Source organism: Tamandua tetradactyla, chromosome X (assembly GCF_023851605.1).
Source record: "Tamandua tetradactyla isolate mTamTet1 chromosome X, mTamTet1.pri, whole genome shotgun sequence".
NCBI lineage: Eukaryota > Metazoa > Chordata > Mammalia > Pilosa > Myrmecophagidae > Tamandua > Tamandua tetradactyla.
Genome location: NC_135353.1, coordinates 169,317,987 through 169,341,237, shown reverse-complemented (window position 1 = coordinate 169,341,237; position 23,251 = coordinate 169,317,987). Strand labels below are relative to the sequence as shown.

The following is a 23,251-nucleotide window of genomic DNA, read 5'->3' as shown; positions in this document are numbered from 1 at the left end:
CAAGGTGCTTCTCATTTCTGTAAAAAACAAAACAAACATTTGGCATCCTGTGCAGACATTTGCTTAGGATTTGTTGAAGTCTGCTTTCAAGCTACAATGGTAAACTTGACTCATTGGGATGAGAGTCTAAGTCCCTCAAAGCCTAAAATATTCCCTGTCTGGCCCTTTACAGACGATGTTTGCCGATGCCTGTTGGAGGTTTTGGGGGGGATAACTGTAGTCAGTGCCCTCATTTATGTTGGGCCTTTGGATAGTACTATTTATTATTTCCATGGGCAATATGATCATGGTTAAATGAACAAATACAGCGAAAACTGCAAGCCATTCATGGGTACTAAGGATTAGAAAGAAAGAAACAGGTGAATGAGGGGAATGAAATACTTGGGAAAAAATATCTACTTCCATAAAGATAAATTTCTTTCCTACCTATGAAATGGCTGTCTGGAAGACTAAATGTCAGAAGCTTCTCCTCTGTGCAGATACACCTGTTGTCTACAGAATTTATTTCAGTGTTCCGACTCTGATTTTAAACTCTAGAGTTTTTCTCTGTGATATGAAATTAGTTACATCTCACATCTTTGATGTTAGAATGGATAAGATAATTTGTTTTAATTGTATCTACTTATACCTTATGGGTCTTTAGAATTGAAGAAAAACACATCGTAGTCTGAAAACATGGAGATAGTCTATTAGAAGATAGATATTAATTCTCCGTATATGGAGCAGAGACTTAAAAATTATTTCCTTTCTTTTAAAAAAAAATGCCAGAAATTTTAACACGATTAGCTACCCCTCTCTGGGGTTGGCCTGCTATGCTCTATCCATATATTTCTGGGACATATACAGCTTGAAAAGATGTGTATACTTATGCTAAGTCAGACATATAAAATTTAGTAATTGGATCTGCCTCTAATTCATTAAGATGTAGTGAATACATTTTTGCAGAGGTTTCTAATTGATAAACATATCTGAGTCTCTGTTATATCTACTGTAAGTGGTGGATATCAGCTCAGATGATTTTGCTATGTATTTTTTTTTTGCATTCTTTCAACTCGTGCTCTCTGCCTGATAATACCCTTCAATAATGCAAAACAGTACAATAGCTATTCTACAGCAATAATTCAGCCAGACCTTAACAACCCTAATCTTTAGTACTGAACTCAAGAAGAATTACACTTTCCACATTTTACAAGGTCATCGAGTGAGCACTGATATCTATTTTTCTTCATTTGTCCTGAATACTCTAACTGTTGCACATTACCAAACCATCAAAATCTGTCCTATTAAAATGCATATTAGAACACTTAATATTCAAAGTATAATGGAGTAATATTTTTTTCTATTTCTGGAAAATGTACAATTGAGATTAGTTATTCAATGCTATTAAGAACAAAAACACCACTTTTTCTATAAAAATAAGGAAAAAGATGTGGCCCTACATAAGGCCTGAGTTTTGAATAGGGGGTGAAAAGAAAAAGAAGGAACCAAGTGTAAGCTAAGGGTAGAAGGAGAAGGTACAGTGAACTGAGACCAGAGAAGAAATATCCTTTGTCATCAGGGTTGCTGTAGGCATTTGGAGCTGACCAAATGGATCCTAATAAACTTCCTTGTTAACAGTTGTTCTTCTAAAGAATGATTTTTTATGAAGGACAAAATTTACTGAGAATGTAAACAAAGACTAAAGTGAATGGAGAAACCTAGGATGCATTTGAATGAGAATATCCAGCTAACATCAATCTATCAATCTATTTTGGTTGACACAAAGCTAATCAAAATGGTAATGGAATGTGCTTAGCTTTTAGTTCATAAAATGATTCTTCTGGGCATCTGGAAGAATAAATGTATAAGAACAGTCCTGGTAATTTAAGCAGGAAGACCAACAGGGGAAGGACAAGCGAGAGCTGAATTTCCCAGTATAAATTTTCAATGATTAGAATAGTTGGTATTAGAATTGTATGGAGGCTGATTATTAAAACAAACAAAAGGGCACCAGTGCATTAGATGATCAAATATGAAGTAATGAGAGTTTGGTTAACTATATAGGGAAAAAATAAAATTCATTTCCTATCTACTTAACCTGAGAATTAAATATAATTGACAGGACTTCTACTTCCAATTTGCAAAGAACATCACTCCCAACCTACCTAACAAACAAAACAAGTGAAATATGCTCTCAAAAAAAAATCATACTTTTTTTTTTTATTCATTAGAAATCTAAAGACATGAAGAAACATAAAAAACTAAACTCCAAAAACTAACAAGCCCTTCATCGGAATAAAACATCCCATGTCTCGTTTCATCCATGGTAGAGTAGAGGGAGCAGAGGAGTTAGCCATAGCTGAGGGCAAGGAGAAAGCCAGCTAATCTTTACTTAAGAACTTTTAATGGGCACGTGTGGGTTGGCAAATCAGATTAGAGGTCTGGGGCATCCTAGCTCAGGTCAGATCTGCAACCTGCTGCCTACTGTTTCCTAAGGATCTGCACAGAGTAGACAGACAAGATGCCCAGCGTGGGGCAGACACAGGAGGAGTGCTGAGATAGAAAGCCCCTGAGGCCCGTGAGGCCTCCTGCAAGTTTGAGGCTATCTCAAAAGACGGGGTTCCAGACATCCCTGGACTTCTCAGAATATAAGGCAGCAGCTCTGCAAAGACTGGGAAGTGGGACATGGTGGTAGTGGGGATGGGAGGTGGGGAGAGTTCTCCTGAGGTGCAGAAAACTGCCTGTGATAGACAGACTAAATGGACTTCTGAGCAAACTCTCCAAAATTCTTGTTGGTGGTCAAGTGAGAGCAAGAGCAAGAGAGAGAGAGCCAGCTCTCATGGCTAAGGAAACGAATGGCTTGAGCTGTAAAGAGATCTCTGGGATCTTGCCAAGGCATAGTGCTCAGATCCAATTCTAATTGAAAAGAAGGTCCTGTCCTAAAACCATCAGAAGCCAACGGTGAACTGAATGAAACCACAGCTTCGGCCAAGCCCAGATCCAACTCAACACTATCTGATTAACTCAGCAACTCAGTCCAGCAGTTTAAGACAAGAGACAGGTCTGTTTCTGGAAGGGAATAATATTTACTCCATTATCCTCTGTTCTTAAATACAAAATGGCTGTGGGGCACCAGGACTGGTGTGAATAACGATCTAAATGTTTAATTTTACTTTGCTTGTATTAATTTCAACAGTGACTAATGGCTGGTGATGGTTGTGATAGACTGTACAACTGTACGGTAGATGTGCACACTTTCTGTCAAGGGTCAATTAGTCTATATTTTAGGCATCAAAGAACAAAAGGCAAAAATTGAGGATATGTGTAGGCCCAGGTAGCAATGTAATGACTTAAAAATGCAGAAGATATTCTTAAATAGCAGATTGTACAAAAACAGGTGGCAGGCTAGATTTGGCCTGCAGGCTGTAATTTACCACTTACAGACTGATCACTAAAATCATCCCACAAATATGTATAGCGAAAAAGTCAACAGCAGGGATAAAATAGAGTACTAAAAAATACTCAGCTGACCCCAAAGAAGGCACAGAAAGGATAACGTGGCAACATAAAACAGGAGGGACAAATAGAGAACAAGCATCAAACTTAACTGGAACCCACGTGTGCATTGCTGATGGAAAAACAAATGGTACAAGCATTCTAGAAATCGGTTTGGAGTATCTTTTACAAAATTAGACACTCCTCTACCCTATGCCCCCAAATTCTCCTCCTGACTACTTATATCTAAGAAACGAAACTACGTGTCCTCAAAAAGATTTATCTAAGAATGTTCACAGCAGTTTTCTTCATGATAAAGAAAAACTGGAAACAATACAAATGTCTATTAAGAGGAAAATGAATAAACAAATTGTGATAGTCACATTATGACTTATTACCCAGCTGTAAAAGGAAATCAGATAAGAAATCTTGATAAATTTTCACAAATTGGACACACCTGCATCATCACCAGACAAGTCAAGACTTAAGATGTGGCCAGCACCCCAGAAGCTCTGGTATCCCTCTCAAGGGGGGGTGATTTTACTCTCATTTATATTTCTATATTTTCCAAATGTTCTACAAGAAAAATAGAAATATATTTCATATAAATTTTGTATAAGTTCACTGTCTATAGAAGAGCTTGTCCTAGAATTGGCAGCCTTCACTAGCTGACATAAACAACGTCACACATTTCACTTAAAATATTCCCTTTTTTACAATTATCCTAGGTTTTTCCTCTAATACAATTTAGAATAAAATTGAAGATTTCATTCAATGTCTATAAACTTTATTTCTAATTTGGATTATTGCTGAAGCAAAGAGATTGTGAAAATTTGTAACATAAATCTATATTGTTTCTTATTATATCAATTCCCAATTATTTTGGTAGATTTCTCTCATTCTTATAGGCGCCGCACATCTGCAAAACACATTGACAGGAGTGGATTTTTCTGATATTTCACTGGAGATTTAGGAAGATAACATCACTCAGTGATATACTGGAATGTCTACTTACTGTGCCTCTAAGTTACAAAGGACAATAACTTCTACAGAAATAAATTTCTTAACACCCCCAACCTTTGTTCAGCCAGAAACCAAAATAGAGCTTTGATTGCTCTTATCTGACCTATTTCAGTGTAGAAGTCATAACGACCTAAATTCCTAAAGTTATGGGGCTTGAAGGAACTGTGCAGAGTTGTCCAATCTGTCCTCCTAACTTCAGGTAGAATCATACTTCTGCTCGTCTTGATTCATACAAGTCCATACTATTTCTAAAAACATGCAAGAATTTGCCACCCTTAACTCTGGATTCTCAATGAGATTTTTAGGAAGATGCATGCCTTCCCATTTTCTATCCCAAAATGTAATATAGCCAGGTCATCTAATAGCATGATTAAGTGATATAGTTATAGGAGGCACAGGAGGATGGAGCCCAGGCCAGTTGGGATTATAATTTCACCTGTCACATACTCTAATTCTGACAATATTTTATGGCACCCATTTTTAAGAATCACAATTACCTTGAAATCTATTCAGAGGCATAAAGATCTATAAATATTCCCAAACCAGACAGGAAGATAATCGAGGCTTTGTTTTCTTAACTTGAATGTGAGATGTTTCATAGTCCTTTCAGGTATTTGGCTTTGTAAGCTGGCCCTGATTGCTTCATCCATTCCAGATCTATCCTTCCATTGCTTACTGCCTTGGACCTATGAATGAGCTTCTACGGAGTAATAGGTTTCAGATATTTGCCTTCAATTCTGGACTTCTTTTCAGAATATCCAACCCTGTCTCTTAGGCAGCACAAACTCCAATATATTCAAGGCTGAACTGGTGACTCTCCTTCCCAGGATACCTGCTCCTTATGTAATGTTCCCTATTTATGAGGATAACACCATCCATCCATGTGCTCTTACTAGAAACCTGGGGCTCTTTTAGCACCTCCCTTTTCATTGCTTCTCACATACAATCATTAAGTTTGATGGATTCTAATACGCAAACACATATGTGTGTATCTGTATACAAAAATTTGCGTGGGGTGTATGGGTCGTTCAGTGGTAGAATGCTTGCCCTCCATATGGGAGACCCTGGTTTGATTCCCAGACCATACACTCAATCAAACAATCAATCAATTAATTTGTGTGGTTTTTTTTTCAACTTTATTTTCTTAGTGTGCAGTGTAGCTATGCAACTTCAAATCACTGTCTTCTGCCACCTGGACTGTTACAGAAGACTCTTGTAAAGGGGCATCTGGAATTGACCCATGCCAGCCGCAGTCTATTCTCCTCAAGGCAGTGTGACTATCTTTGAAAAATACAAATTGGATCATGCTGACTAAAATCCTTCAAGGATTTTTTATAAAAATCTTGAAAAATAGCAAAAGTCTAAAATGCTACACAGACATTCCGTGATCAGTGTTGTGCTCACTCTCTCCCCAGAACATCACACCAAAATGATAAAATGCTCCTGAAGAACCAAAAAGCTTTTAAACAGAGTCAAATTTAAATATTTTCAAGACTTAAGCAGAATTTCCAGTGCTGTTTGGATAGCTGAAGTTTTGACTTCTGGGTGGTCTTTGCTGGAACAAGTGTTAGATGGCCTGCTGGTCAACTTCCTAGCATAAGGCAGAATATGATCTAGGTTTAGATGATGCACCTTCACCAGAAGCCAATTTGAACCTTGAATTCTTACCTTGAATTCTAAAGGCTATGAATGTTCGTCAGGGAATTAGAAAGACTGCCTCCCTCCTACCTCGTGTCTCTCAAATTATACTCCTCCATGAACTCTATTTTCACACCTAAAGATATGATCACTTTTCTATTGTTAAAAAGATTTCTATAAGGACAGGAGTAAAGCAAGGTGTGATGGTTTGGAGCTATATGTATACCCATCTGTCCCACATTGTGGGTGGGGCCTTTTGATTAGGTTATTTCAGTTGACACATGCCCCAAGTAGGTCTTAATCCTATTACTGGAGTCGTTTAAAAGAGATGAAATTGAAAGAAACACAGAGAGAAAAGCCAGAGAAGCTGAAAGAGGACACACAGAAACAGAGAAAAAGCCATGGAAGCCAAAAGCTGGAAGCAACAAAGGCCGGGAGAGAAGGGAGAGACCAGAAGATGTTGCCTTATGCCTGACCACATGACAAAGTCACTGAGGATTCCCGGTAGCAGGTCTTCACTGAGAAAGCATCGCCTGTTGAAGCCTTGATTCAGACATTTCCACAGCCTCAGAACTTTAAGTTGTAAGTTAATAAATCCCCATTGTAAAAACCAGCCCTTTTCTGGTATATTGCTTTTCAGCAACTTCAGCAAACCAAATCACAACACATTTTAAAAAATAACATTGACCACTTCAAAGGCATTGGTATTATTTCCAGTCTCTCAACTCCAGTCTTCCATTTAGTATCATTAGAGTGTAAAGATGAATGAACCTGACCATGTATTGATTTTTTTGATGACTATAAGCAGGCCTGAAGAATTCATTGGCCTCAATTCCCATGAATGTGTGGACATCACTAAATCTGGCATCTGTGCATTCTGAAAGTATTAAGTCAAGATTCTAGGCATGAGTCTGTGAGTGCGTATAGAATTTCAACAATGTCAGTGAGGCTGACTCAACATTTTTTCTCTAGAACCCACTTTTCTAGAACATTGAGAATAGGGAGAATTCATTGTCTAATATACAGGGCTTTGGTAAACAATTTTAAAAACCAGAAAAAAAAATACCTAAATATATTTCAGAAGAAAAATTTTATTTGTAGAAAGGATCATAAAAAATATATTCACTTTTTTTTTTTTTTGTCTGTCTGGTTGTCTTTTTTTTTTTTTTACTATTATTATTACTTTTATTTTTTTTCTCTATATTAACATTCTATATCTTTTTCTGTTGTGTTGCTAGTTCTTCTAAACCGATGCAAATGTACTAAGAAACGATGATCATGCATCTATGTGATGATGTTAAGAATTACTGATTGCATATGTAGAATGGTATGATTTCTAAATGTTGGGTTAATTTCTTTTTTTCCATTAATTAATAAAATATATATATATATATATATATATATATATATACTATTTGATATTTGGACCTTCATTACTGAATTGATAGCAGCTATGGGTGCTTGAAAGACAATTAGCATGGAGTCACAAAATAATTATAAATTGGGGCCAACTGCATTTCCAACTGGGTGTCTTTGGAGAAGACATTTTCCTGTTCCCTGTGATGAAAACATGAATTAAGTGTACATTTAAATGACTTCTACCCCTTAGAGAAGCCTAGAGACAATCTCCTTTATTTATTTACACAATCTTGAGAGACAAATGCCACTCTTCCAAACCATAGAGACTTTTACTGGCACCAATGTCTCAATTTGCCAGGGCAGCTATAACAAATAGCATAGGCAGGTTGGCTTAGAACAACAGGAATTTATTTTTGCACAATTTTGGAGGCTACAAGTCTCCAAAACATCCATTTCAGCTGGGACGTGCTTTCTCTGAAGATAAGAGTGAGTTCTGGCAGCCCAGAACTCAGTCTCTGCCTCTATTACACAATGGTCTCACTCCCCATCTGTTTCCTCCTGTGGTGTCCCAAATTTCCTCTGCTCATAAGGACTCCAGTCGTATTGGATTAAGGCCCACCCTGATTCTGTTTGGCTTCACCTTAAATAAAATCATCCTGAAAGATCCTATTTACAAATGGGTTAACATCCACAGACTGGAACATGTCTTTGTGACGGACGTGATTCCAACCACAACAACCACTGCTGTATTCTTATGGGTGAAATCTCCACAAGTCAAAATGGTGGTTCTCTTACAAATGGGTTCGCATCCACAGACTTGAACATGTCTTTGTGACGGACGTGATTCCAACCACAACAACCACCGATGTATTCTTACGGGTGAAATCTCCACAAATCAAAATGGTGGTTCTCTTACAAATGGGTTCACATCCACAGACTTGAATATGTCTTTGTGACAGACGTGATTCCAACCACAACAACCACTGATGTATTCTTACGGGTGACATCTCCACAAGTCAAAATGGCGGTTCTCTTACAAATGGGTTCACATCCACAGACTTGAATATGTCTTTGTGACAGACGTGATTCCAACCACAACACCCACTGATGTATTCTTACGGGTGAAATCTCCACAAATCAAAATGGTGGTTCTCTTGGGCACATTTTAGACTGGGCGTGGCTCCTACCATACAGCTAGTTAGCACTAAGCTTATGGTTGACCAGAATGCAATTAATGAATGGATATTTCCAGTAGGACATCTTTATATTTTAGAGAAATTTAAAAATAAAGAAAACCTCTTTTTGGAAAGTTTAACTCCTCTACTTGTACCACCTGTTTATTCTCACTGGCTCACCATCCTAATCCTCAATTTGTTGAATCGCAATTGGCTGCCGTGGAGATGATTGCGATGTCACAAACAGGATTATGACTTCAAGTGGAGAATAAACAGCAGGCACACTAAATCTTTATCAAACAAAATCCTGTTATTATGCAAATAACCTTCAAATAATCAAGCATGACCCAAAATACATAATTTTGCTTTATGTGATTTTTTTTTTCTGGATAAAGAAAAATTCATCCCCATCAGCTAAATTCAATTCTAAAATGAAGATATCATAGAATTTCAAAAACATGTTTAGGTTGTAACACCCTAGTATATACAAAGAAAAATATTAAATTATTATGTTGCTAAGATCCTTTTAGGATTTGTAATTTTTGTCCAAATCTAGCCAGATCAACTTTTCCTAATCAGCAGAATAAATAATTGCAATCCTGCTGAAAAATTGCCAAATAATACATAAAAGTAAAGAACTCACAATAGATATTGAATAGTATTGAATGCTGTCTTTCAAAATTGCACTAGCTGAAATTTCTGTACCTCAGGGCTAATCTTAAACACAGATGGTCTGGGAATGGTTTCTAGGACACCGCAAAAGTCTCCTCACACCAGAAATACCATTCTTAATGCATCTGGATCAGCGCCTAAATTTGCCATGTGAGTCACCCTTTATAATAAATGGTAAAAGAATGGAACTAGCAGTAGCAGATACAATGCCAGTTATTGTACCTAATTTTATTGAGTTCTCAAAACAATCTTGTAACAAACACCATCTCATTATCCCCATCTTTTAAAGTGTGATTTTCAGTCTTAAAGATTTTACAATATTTAAAATGATTAAATATTATGTTGGGTCTGTGGTTAACAAGTGTGGGCACCATTATTTAAACCCATCCTCACCACCTCCATTGCCTTGATACACCCAACAACTGCTGTTAACATCCTGATATACTTCCTCCATCTTGTTTCAGTGCACAAGCTTTTGATAACAATGATGTTAAATTTGCATGCTTAAAGTCTAAATTAATGAAAAGAAATGTGGGAAATAATGAAAATTGTGTTTTCTTTGTGGGATTATGGTTAACTATTTTGTCTTAAATTGCTTCAATGGTCTTTGGTATTTTGGAATAAACTTTATGTATGTATTTTGCATTACAGATATAATATATACTCATAAAAAGCTTTGGAAAATTCAGTAATGTAGAAGAAAAAAAAATCACTTGTATTCCCAGCATCAACTACTATTAATATCTCGATCTATTTCCTTTGGCTCATTTCTGTGCTCCGGTCTGTGATTGTTAGGGTGTTGCTAGAAGTACACATAAAGTCAACAATGAGAAGAAAGATGGAAAACAATTGAGAAATAGTTGTATGGTGGTTGTGGGATTTCAGTTAAACATTTCATTTCAGTTTCCTTGAATGGTCTTCGTATTACAGGGTTTTGATAATCCATCTTTGTTACACGTATTTCCATTATAAACACAGTACATGTTCATTATAGAAACTTTGAAGTTGCCGAAATGTAGAAGAGAAACTCACCCATATTTTCACCAACCAAAGACTGTGGTTAACATCTTGATATAGTCTCTTCATCTTGTTTCAGTGCACAGGTTTTTCATTTGTTAACATGGTTGTGGTCGTTCTATCTATCTGTAATAATGCCAACAATAAAAACAAAGCTAAAAGTTAAAAAAAAAAACAGTTATGTATGGTGTAGTAGAGTGGCTAGAGGGAAGTAACTGCAACTGTGATGACTGTATAACTATATAGCAGTGTAATTGTGAAAACTTTGTTGCTTCTTTAATCCAGGGTATGGACAGATAAGTTAAAAAAATAAGGATAAAAAATAAATAATAGGGAGAGATAAAGAGTAAAAAAAATGGGTAGATTGAAATACTAGTGGTCAATGAGAGGAACAGGTAAGGGGTATAGGATGTATGGGTTTTTTTTGCTTTTTCTCAAGTGATCCAAATGTTCTAAAAATGATCATAATGATGAATACACAACTATGTGATGATATACTGAGCCATTGATTGTATACCACGTATGGACTGTATGTGTGTGAAGATTTGTCAATAAAATTATTTTTTAAAAAAACCTCAATTATACAATGTCAAAATGATCAGTCCTTATCACTGTGGTTCTAAGTAGACTATAACTTTCTGTTTTTCATCTAAGAAGTGTCTTGAGTTCTTAAGAGCAAAAGAAAGAGGGAGCGATACATATTGAGTTCTACCAGGGAGGCAAAAAAAAAACACGAAATGGGTGCATGGCTGGTAGACCAAATGTCTATGGAATCTGCAGCCTTGGGTAACTTTCCTCTAAGCAACCACCTGTAAAGTCCTATAATCGAGTATTTTAGATGGTCACCAGTAATATTTTCATACTTCTCTGAATCTTGGGGTTTGAGTTAAGGGGACTAAGGCAGTTAGATTTAACAGGTGACTCTAAAAAGATTTTCTGATTAGGGCAATCTTGATGCAGAATCCATGGATCCATCCATTATTAGGGAGAGACGACTTAAGAATAAACTAGATAATAAATACTACCTGTCAGTTCTTTAATAATACAGAACGAAGTGGGTCCCAGTATAATCCCAGGGCAATATGCATTGTTTTTAATGCTTAGGAAAAACAGAGACTTATGAGTTAAGATAAGTGAGAGAATCTACCAGTGGGTCAGGAGTAAAAATTTTTTTAGCAAGTACTATTCAGCAAAGTTGAAGGAGGTAGAGCAAAGTCCAAGATTTCATGCATCCACTGCAAAAATACCACTCTTAGTAGGCAAACCCAAAGACAGAGAAATTAGATTAGAGGTTCCTAGTAGCTGGGAGTACAGAGTTTCTATATGGTGTGATGAAAAGTTTCAGAAATAAATGGTGGTGCTGGTTGGCACAACACTGTGGGTGTAATTAATGCCAATGAACTGTACATTTAAAAGTGGCTAAAATGGCAAATTTTATGTTGTAAAATTACCACATATTTTAGAAATATCATTCTTAAACAATTCCTTGGATGACTATTCCTTGGAGTAAAGGGAATTCCATTTTCACTGCACAGTCCCCCAAGTGCACCATGGTGGCATTTATGTGTTAGGAATTTTATTTCATGGCTCAGTAATGCTTGAGCACATCACTGAAAGAAAGAATTAACAGGATAAGTCTGCACACCTGGCTTGGGGCCACAACCTCCATTCCCTCAGACATGTGGTCTGCTTAGGGAACAGAGCTGCTGGACTGAGCCCTAGGATGGCAGGATTCCTGGTTGGCCAGCCAAGGTGGTATACAGCCAATGTTGGCTCCTCTTGACTGCTCTGGCAAGGAAAAGAACCCTCTGGGAAAGCTTTAATTCTGCACTGCAGGGGATCTCTGGGCTTCAGCTGCCATTATCATCTTAACCATGACTGACCCAGCCCCTTGTTCCTGGGTGAGAAGGAAAATCAGCTGATGAGTTGGCAGGTTCTGGTTTATTTGGCTTGTGTGATGTCAGAGCCTCAATTGCACTGCATGAGGAAGTTGTAAAATTTGGATAATCAGCTGGGTTTGCCTCAGGTAAATTGAAATAGGCTGCTTGCCTTCCCTGCTTTTTATCCCTTTCTTGTTTTAGGTGTTTCTTTGCTTTTGTACCTTGTGGACTCATCTTAACCTGTGGTTTCTTAGAGAGCTCTCAAGTTAGTCATGCCCAGTTTGGTCCTCCCATACCCGTCAAGCCCAATACTCTGAACTTTTTTCTCTCCTTTCTCTCTTCTTTTTGGTGCTCAAGGCTTTCTTCAGTGAAAGCTCAGATAATTATGAACTACAATGGCAAGGTGTCAGTGACTGATGATTACGAGTTAATATAGATCCAACTGTTTTTTAACAGCTTTACTGTGCTATAATTTCATACCAGATATTTGGCTTATTTTAAGTGCACAACGTGATGATTTGGGATTCATTTACAGAATTGTGCAACCATCACCATTATCTAATTCCAGAATATTTCCACCACCTTGGAAGAAACCCCATAGCCATTAACAGCCAGTCTCATCTTTCACATCCCCAGCCCCAGGAAACCACTAAACTACTTTCCATACATATATAGCTTTGCCTTTTCTGCACATTACATAAAAAGAGAATCATACAATATGTTTTTGAGTGTGTGTCTGACCTCAACATTCTTCCATGTCATAGTATTTATCAATACTTCATTCCTTTTTATGGCCAAATGACATTCCATTGTATGGATATACCACATTATACCCATCGATTAATCTGCTGATGTCTATTTGGGTTGTTTCTGCTCTTTGACTATGATGAACATTTGTGTACCAGCTTTTGTGTGGACAGATGCTTTCATTTCTCTTGGGCAGATTCCTGGGAGTGGAATTGTTGGGTCATATGGCAACTTTATGCTTAACATATTGAGAGACTATCATACTGTTTTTCAAAGGAGATGCAACATTTTGCATTCCCACTAAGCAATGTATGAAAGTCCCAATTTCTCCACAACCTTGTCAGTACTTGTTATTGTCTCTTTTATTTTAACCATCTTAGAAGGTGTGACGTAGTATCTTAACTGTGGTTTTGATTTGCATTTATTTAATTTCTTTGGGAAAAAAGTGTTTTCATTTCCTTTGCATTTGTAGTTGGATTTTTATTATTTTATTATTGAGTTATAAGAGTCCTTTATATATTAGAAAAATACAAACAGAGGAGCAATGAATTCTTAAAGGAAGCTTTCATTAAAGTACATTTGTTATTGCACCTTTCAAATGAGAATATATTTTTTCATCCCAGCGTTCCTGGCTGTTAAGAATTCCTTTATATACCAGAATCAACCACACCCTGCAAGTTTTTCTCCACTACGAGATTAAAGCAGGAACATGCTTTAATCTCACCATTTGCTCACACAGAAACCACTTAGCTAAATGTCATAATTCTATACCCACCCTACCAAAAAAGAAAAAGAAAAAAGGAAAAAAAAAAAAAACAACTGAGACAAGGCTAATTTAGCTGCTACATGGAACCACTGGAATCATTCTACTAGAGGTGGTCAACTTGTTTATTTATCAACAAACTGAGAGACATGAGTCAGGTATATCAGGACTGGCTGATTTGTCTGAAGAGTGTCTAGTCCGAGAGTTACCATATCATTATAAATGTTTGATCTTTACCCTCTTGCTTCTTTCCCACTTGCCTTCTCTAAAATATTTCCCTGAATAAGCCTATTTTCCAGGTCTTTCTATGTACTTGATGGAGAAATTATAGATGAATCCTTCATTAGAACTGATAAGTATTGTAGTTCCAACAAGTACTCCAAACTGGATGGCCTAAAACAATGGAAATTTATTGTCACACAGTTGTGAAGACTACAATTCCAAAGCCACTGTGTCAGCAGGAGCCCACTCAATCTGAAACCTATAGAGGAGAATCCTTCCTTGCCTCTTCCAGGTTCTGACCATCCCTGGAAATCCCTGGAGTTCCTTGGCTTGTGGCAGCATTACTCTCATCTCTGCCTCCAACTTCACATGGCAACTTCACATGGCCGTCTTCTCTCTCCTTGTCTGTGTTTTCCTTTCTTCTTCTTAGAAGGACACAAGCCATATTGCATTAAGGGTCAACCCTCCTCCAGCATGACCTCTTCTTAAGTACTTACATTTGCAGCAACCCTATTTCCAGATAATGTCAGATCCTGAGTGGGGGTTAGGGCTACAGCATATCTTTTTGGGGAAAATAGTTTCACCCCTAACACTGGCATTCCCTCAACCACATGACATCATGGGCACCCAGGTAGCAGTGGAGTTCATGTATAAAACTTCATTATCATCCACCTCCAGGAAACCACATTTTAAAGAGAAGCTAAATATCATGCCCTCATAGGCCATGAGAGGCTATGTTCCCCACTTGATATTTTCCTGGGCTCTTTTTAAATAACATTCCTTCAGCCTCAGGAATGCTCATTAAAAGACATTTTTATTTTGCCCCTTTATTGTTATGAGCTGAAGGGTCTTTGTCAGGGACATTCTGTAATTCCTTGTTACTTGATTTACATGGAATATTTCAGCCCTGGACGTGGTTGTGTGTTTTTTCCTCTCATTATCCTTAGCAAGAGTTATTCAGGAAGGAAATGAAATTCAACAAATGATGATGGAAAAATAGTTATGCTACTTTTTCTCCCCCATTTCTCCCCAAAGATGCTTCACAGATTGTGTAAACTGGGCTTGTTGAACACTCTGTTCTGGAATTCTATAGCCAAGTTTACCATGTGTAAGATCAAACTGTCAAACACGGTCCAGTTTAACTTGAAATGGGGACTGCTCAAAAACGCCTCTGCTGACATTTATGGATTATACAATGATGACAATGGTGAACTTTCCTGGATCTCTGGAAACCTGAGAAAGTTAAGATCCCTCCACCCCCTACTACCCACACCCACCCTTTGTGTTCCAGAAACAACTTTCTGCAAAGAATGACTATTCTCCAGATGGCTTAGCTCAGACTCAAGGACACCCCCTTGGTTTTATAGGACAAGGGCAGACACTGACCCTTCAAATCCCCATTCCCAGCCTCATCAAGGGAAAAATTCTTGTTACTAAAACTTTGGTTAAGCTCCCCTTCTTCCTCCAGGCTGAAAATCAGCCTGAGACAGCTCTCAGGTGATCTTGATGTGCGGGATTCTGTCAAACACCCTCCCATCTGCTGTCTGGTCATACCAGCCTTCCATCCCTCCTGCCCAGGGTGCTCTCTAGCCCTGTTTACTCCTCTTTGCAAAACAAAAGCTCTTTCTCCCCAAACCTTGAGATGCTGACTTTTTTTTTTTATTTAATATTTGGTGGCAGACCAGACAGATAATTGTTAGCCTCTTGTCTTCTCTTTGTGGTTTTCTTGGGTCCAAATGCAGCCCAGGAAATTCCTGATTCTGCATTCTTTGCTCCTTTACCACAAGTTCCATTGATAAGATATTAAAAAAAAAAAAAAATTAAAAATAGTCGCTTTCTCATTTCCTGGCCGCCTAGACCTCAGGAACTGATCTTCCCAACTTAAGAATTCATATCACTTCATTGAAGATATTCCTGTTTCTCTTTTAAAAATCACTTTAGTCTTACATCTACACCCTCCCTTGAGTAATAATACAGTAAAATCTTAAGAAGGAGGAAGCAGAGGTAAACTAGGGTCTTGGTCTGGACAACGTTTCAAGAGAAAATTACACTAAAGTGTTCCTGTATTAGTTAGGGTTCTCTAGAGAAAGAAAATCAACAGGAAATATTCGTAAATATAAAATTTATAAAAGTGTCTCACATAACCATGGGAACGTCCAAAATCTGTAGGGCAGGCTGTGAGGCTGATGATTCCAGTGGGGGGTCTGGATGAACTCCACAGGAGAGGCTTGCCATCCAAAGCAGGAAGAGAGCCTGTCTCTTCTGAATCCTCCTTAAAAGGCTTCCAATGATTAGAGTAAGCATCACTCATTACAAAAGACACTCCCCTTGGCTGATTACAAATGGAATCAGCTGTGGATGTAGCTGATGCTCTCATGACTTAATTCTATGAAATGTCCTCATAGCAAAAGACAGGCCAGCATTTGCCCAACCAGAGAAACAGGTACTACCACTTGGTCAAGTTGACACATGAACCTGACCATAACAGTTCCCCACCTCTGCATAAGTGATACTTATCCATTTGGGCTGGATAATTCCTTGTTATGGTGGGGTCTGTCTTGTCTGGCAGCATCTCTGGTCTCTACCCAAAGATGCCAGGAACACAACCTCAGCCCCCACTTCTGACAGCCAGAAAAGGTCTCCAGACCACATGCCCTTAAAAGTGCCCTTGGCTGAGACCTGCCTCACACTGATGCATAAGAGGTACAGACACAAACACTTAATGCATTTTATTAACCTCACATTAATTTTCCCAAAGGATATGTAATAACTATTGACATCTGCACAGCAATATCAAAATCCCCCTTCCATCTAATGTAAAACTCTTTTCCATTGTGATGCTTTAATAAATATCGTCCTGATAAGAGCATTTGAATCATTTTATTTAAAAAGACTTATTCTATTGGAATCACAGTTTTAAGACATCCAGGTGGCATTTGGGTCAGGGATGTTGGAGCAGCCTCTTTGACTAGAAAATCATAATTTCTCTGTGTCTTGAGGATAGCTGGCTGACTGTGTTTTACAAAGAGCTGCAAAGAACAAACTTCAATATCTTTTCCATATCTAGCCATGTTGAAAGTGATGGAAGCCCTGTCCTGGTTTTTTCCCTTGGTAAACCTTGCAATTTAGATTTACAAGAGTCAAATAGCCCAGCCCAGCCTTGCACTGGTTGAGAAAACAGCTGCAGGGGAAGCATCTCTAGGTGTTAATCCCTGCTCCCCATTTCTAGCCAGAGGCAGGAAATTCAGGCAGCAGCAGCAGCTTCCTAATACCCTACAAACTGCAGCTTCCCATCATGGGCCTCCTGGCCTCCCTTTCCTGTCCTGGGCCTTTTAAATGACAATGAATCCTAGCCTCCTTTCTTTGGACAATTATTTCCGGCCTTGACAGCTTTAATTAATTAACACACTAAACCATTCTGTGTGCTTTCTCCCAACCTCCCTTGATAATAACGGCTGGTTTTAAATGAACACTAAAGGACCACAGGGGCCTTCTCAGGTACATTATTATAAACAACATAACATATAACCTGACACACCATTTTTCATGTAAAATAATAGAATTACAAGCAAACAAAGATGATTAGGTGGAAACACTGTTCAAATGAGAAATGTATGGAAATGAAGTCACAGAAGGTACCGTGAATACGGAATTTGCAGGGTTTCTAGGAGCTTGGACGGCTCAAATAGCTGTAAACAGTACTCAGATTCCTTTCTTTCTACAAAGCTCCAGGGAAATGATGGAGGCAAGTACTCTCCTCCATTCCCAAGATTCTTATCTTTATGCAGATGCAGCCCAGTGCTAGCCATTTTGGCCCCTGCAGCTCAGTGTTTGGATGCTGACCCTTTACCTTAAAGACACAGGATTGTGCAAAGATGCCAGAGAAGGGAGCTCTACCATGCAGTCCTTCCACCAGAACAACTATGGAACAGGCAGAAACTGCTTAAAACAACTCCTTTGAAACTCCGGAGGCCAGAAACGCCCAGAAAAGCACTGTATAGCATCCAGGAAAGAGCAGGAAGAAAAGAATGATAAACTATGGTGAAGAACCGTTAACCGCTTTTTCTGGTGCCCATTCCCATCTCTCATGGTGGGTTGCTGTGGGCAGTTTGGTCCCTGGCTACCTAACTGGTGACAAATTCCACTTACCAGGATCAGGGGCAAGCAAGGCTGATCACGACTTCTGGTTAGCAACTGCAGAGGGCTGGGGCCCTGGGCAAAGGCAGCTGGGGAGACTTAAAGAGTATAATTCCTCTCAGCTGTAGGGGCAGTTCAAAGGCTGCATTTTCTGGGCAGATCTAGAAAGCACAGCTTTGGGCAGCCATAGGAGAAGCCTTGGCCCACTTCCTGGTCCCCTCTCCAGGTCCCTCTGGAATAGAAGTGCTCCTTTCGTGGGTCCTTGGTCTATGAGTGATGAACTGGGAGAACTCCTCTCCAGGGAGCCCTGCCCTTCCCACTCCCAGAGCTTGCCCTCCGGGTGAAAACAGCTGGAGACAATGAAAGCAGCATAAGAAATTAGGGAGGCTGATGGTTGGGGCCAAGGATCAATTGCATTAAACACAAGGACCAGGGGGAAGGTCTGTCTCCAGGGGAATAGAGTGAGCAGTCAAACTCCTCTATATAGTGGCACAAGAGGAGCACAGTATGAGACAAAGAAACAGGAAATGAAAGCCCGTCCAAAGGGAGAGGATAAAAATCCAGAAAACAGCAACAAAGAAGACAAGAGTATGGACAAACTGAACAAAGCTGTTAAAAAAAAGACCTTAAAAATTTCATGGAGATGAAGAAAAATGGAAGAGGAGAAGCTATGAGATATCAGGGGGGAAATGAATGATCAATATGAAAATCTTAGTAAAGAGATAGAAATTTTAAAAAGGAACCAAATGGAACCCTGGAGTTGAAGACCACAATGACTGAAATGAAGAATGCACAGGGGGGTTAAATGGCAGGCTGGGGCTGGCAGAAGAACAAATTAGCAGTCTCGAAGACAAGATGATTGAAATGAGACAGACTGAGGAGCAGGAAGAAAAAAGAATTATAAAAAGCGAAAATAGCCTCCGAGACCTCTGGAACACCATCAAGCACGTCAATATATGTGCTGTGGGAGAAGGAGAAGGAGAAGGATAAGAAAGAGAGAAAGAGGCAGGAAGAATAGTCAAAGAAGTAATGACAGAGAACTTCCCAAACTTAGCAAAAAACATGAATATGCACATCCAGGAAGCCCAGAGAACACCAAACAGGATTAACACGAAGAGGGAAACACCCTGCCATATATTGATCACAATATCAGATGCAAAGGACAAAGAGAGAATTCTGAAAGCTGCAAGAGAAAAGCAATGTGTGATGTGCAAGAGAGACCCGATTAGATTGAGTGCTGATTGCTCATCAGAAACCTTGGAGAAAAGTTGGCAGTGGCATGAAATACGTAAAAGTGCTAAAGGAAAACAACCACCACCCAAGAGTTTAATTTGTAGTGAGACTTTCTTTTAAAAATGAGGGATAAAGAAAAAAAAAAAGAGGGGTAGATGCCCAGGGATGAATCCACACCTGACACTATGAGATCAGCAATTAACATGCTGACCAAAAAGGGGGAAAGAAGTGTAATTAATAAAGTATCAGTGGCAGAGAGAGTTCAAAGAGAGTCGAGAGGCTACTCTGGAGGTTGCTCTTTAAGCAAGCTTCAGGTAGACTTTGCTACCTATCGTAACCTGTCAACCCCCAACGAGGACCATTTCAGCCCATCCTAAAGAACACCTAAGGCAATGTATAAGATTCCTCAAGGATTCCATTCACTAGAGTCACTTTCCAGAAACCTACAACCTCCAGATGGGTCCCTGGTCCAGATAAGTCCTGAAACGTAGAGGGCCTAGCCTCTCCAAAACATCAGATAGTTCTATCTCCCTGCCCCATATTACTGACAGACCCTTCCAATATGAAAAATTTAGAATTGCCGTAGCCCAAATACCCCTAAAGAGAGATATAGAAAGATCAAAGGTGATGGTGGAGTTATACATAGAAGATAGCATTTAACAAATGAATATGAATGCTAAATCATTAAATTGATATCTCTTTTAGTCTCCAGTATTTTAGAGCAGCTACAAGTAAAAACCTAAAATATGGAATTGTAACCCATGTCAAAGTCTGAAATATGTTCTACAACTGATTGTGATGCTGTGCTTTGAAATTTACTGCTTTTTTGTATACATGCTATTTTTCACAAAAATAAAGAAGGAAAAAAAGTCGATTGTGATGATAAAATATTTAAGCCTCCTAGCCTCTTACATTCTGGAGTAGCTAGAAAGAAAAATATGAGAAGATCATAGAGTAGACCATGACAAACTCTGGGATCTGTCCTGTAACCACTTGTTGAAGAGTGCTTTGAAAACTATTGCTTTTTTATTTCTTTGTTTTGTATTGTAACATATATACATATAGTATAACATGTATACTATACAATAAAAAAAGTTAAAAATAAAAAAATGAGGGACAGATGAAGACATTCCAGATAAATAGAAGCTGAGGGAATTTGTCCCCACTAGACCTGCCATATAAGTTACACCAAAGGGAGTTCTTCAGCCTGAAAGGAAAGGAATCTTGATGGTGGTTCAAAGCAGCATGAAGCAATAGACCTCAGGTAAAGGTAGCATTTGGGTAATTATAAATGCCAGTCTCATTGTATTGTTCGGTATGTAACTCTACTTCTTAATTCTCACAGGCACTGAAATGCAAAGGCATAAAAAGTCATGATAAATCTATGGTTTTGGACATAGCATATACAAAGACATAAGTGGTAGCAAGTACAAAAGAAGGTGGGGGGACCAAGGGGTATAAGAAAAGTATATGTGCATGCTGTTATAGTCATGGTATATCAAACCAAGTATGATTGTAACAGATTTAGGATGTTAAATTTTTTAATGCAATTTTACTGAGATATATTTACCCACCAAATAATTCATCCAAAATATACGATCAATGGTTCACAGTATTATCACATAGTTGTGCATTCATCACTACAACCAATTTTGGAATGTTATCATCCCCCCAAGAACAAAAATTAAAATAAAAATAAAAAGGAAATCTCACAGATGATATGAAAATCAACTCAAAATGGATCAAAGACATGAGCCAGAACCAAATTCCTAGAAAAAAAATGTAGGGAAGCATCTTCAGGACCTTGTGTTATGCAGTAGTTTCTTAGATATTACACCTAAAGCATAAGAAACAAAAGAGAAAAATAGATAAATGAGACCTCGTCAACATGAAAAATTTGGGGATTTAAAAGGACTTCAACATGAAAGCAAAATAATAACCCACACCATGAGAGAAAACATTTGGAAGCCATATGTGCTGGTCTGAAACTGTTGGGTACCCCAGGAAAGCCATGTTTTTCAATCATGATTCAATATTGTTGGGTAGGGTCATTTTTTTCATTTTAATGCAATTTTATTGATATAAATTATATATTCACATACCATATAATCATCCAAAGCACAGTCAATGGTTCACAGTGTCACCATATAGCTGTGAACTTATCACAATGGGCTTTTCTCCCTTTTTGTGAAAAATATATAGAAAAAAAGCAATAAATTTCAAATAACACCACAACAATTGGATTTCAGAGTTTAGTAGGGGTGATCATTCCACAATTTTAGGTTTTTACTACCAGCTGCTCCAAGATACTGGAGACAAAAAGAAATATCAGTATAACGATTCAGTAATCAGGCTTATTTGTTAAATCCTATCTTCTCTGTTACAACTCCTCCTTCCCCTTTGATCTTTCTCCCACTGTTTAGGGGTATTTAGGCTTTGCTCATTATAACTTTTCATGTTGAAAGGGGCTGTCGATAATACAGGATAGGGGAATGGAACTAGCTGAGGCTCTGGAGAGGCTGGCCCCTCTGTGTGTCAGGACTTATTCAGTCTAGGAACCCATCTGGAGGTTGTAAGTTTCTGGAAAGTAATCCTAATGCATGGAACCTTTGTAGAATCTTATATATATATAAGATATATATACATATATATATAAGATATAGGTGTTCTTTAGCATTGGCAGGAATGGTTTTGGATGGGGTTCAGCAAAACATAAAAGGTAGTCATGTCTAACTGAAGCTTGTGTAAGAGTAGCCTCCAGAATAGCCTCACAACTCTATTTGAACTCTCTCAGCCATGACACCCTATTTGTCACACTTCTTTTCCCCCTTTTGGTCAGGATTGCATTGTCAACCCCATGGTGCCAGGGCCAGTCTCATCCCTGGGAATCATCTCCCATGCTTCCAGGAGACTTTCACCCCTGGATGTCATGTCCCACATAGGTGGGAGGGTAATGATTTCATTTGCAGACTTGGGCTCAGAGAGGAAGGGTACAACTGAGCAACAAAAGAGGTCCTTTGGAAGTAACTCTTAGGCAAAAGAGGTCCTTTGGAAGCAACTCTTAGGCATACCTATAGGTAGGCTAAGCCTCTCTGCTAGATAAATAAGCTTCCCAAGAGCAAGCCTCAAGATTAAGGGTTTGTCCTATTGATTTGGGTGTCCCTAACGTTTGGCACAGGATCAGGGGTTTCTCCAGTGGTAAAGTTTAATAGTTCCATATTTTTCTCCCATCCCTCAAGGGACTTTACCAATACTTTTTGATTATCTGTTTAATGTACTCTGGGATGTATCTAGAAATTACATTAAATTATACAGAATTACAGGCCCTCATTCTTATTCAAGGCTCCCTATGTTTGGGCTGTTTATATGATTTATCCAAACAGGTCGAGTTAGATTATGTGCTATAGAAAATTTAGGTTCTGGACAAAATAAACCTTTCTTCCTTTTGTCTCATTGAGTAGGTGAAGTTCTAAACTACAGACAATGTCTTCCTTACCCCTGTATTCTGAATTACCTTAATTCCAACGTGATTGGCTTCTTTCTTATCTCTAAACACTAGGATATACATATATAGCACAGCCTCTCAAACTCCAGAAGTAACAATCACTGCTCTGGACTAAATGTGGATACTATAAAAGCTAACAATCTAGGCCCCAATTTTCTTATAAGTCTTTTCTAAATGAGACCATACTATATTTGCTCTTTTGTTTCTCACTCATTTTGCCTCACAAAATGTCCCAGAGGTTCATTCACAACAGTGCATGCCTCACAACTTTGTTCCTTTTTGTAGTGGTACAATATTTGATCACATGTATACACAATTGTTCATCATTCTACTTCCCAGTCAGTGTATCCTTCAGCCACTTCCAACTATTTGGCATTAAGTATAATGCCCAAAATCAATAATCCAT

The 23,251-nt window shown here is 38.4% G+C and overlaps 1 protein-coding gene across 2 annotated transcripts in view; it reads right to left on the bottom strand.

The window, feature by feature from the left end:
• The window catches only part of PUDP (pseudouridine 5'-phosphatase), a 575,274-nt gene that overhangs the window by 108,956 nt on the left and 443,067 nt on the right, over positions 1 to 23,251 (bottom strand). Inside the window, exon 5 of one of the 2 annotated variants that reach the window (XM_077145311.1) lies at positions 10,374 to 10,484. The exons of the other annotated variant lie outside the window; for it this stretch is intronic. Within the exon in view, the coding sequence (XP_077001426.1) occupies position 10,484 (1 nt within the window). The 3' untranslated portion in view covers positions 10,374 to 10,483. Of the gene's footprint in view, positions 1 to 10,373; positions 10,485 to 23,251 lie in introns of those variants that run through there. 2 annotated transcript variants of the gene reach the window in all.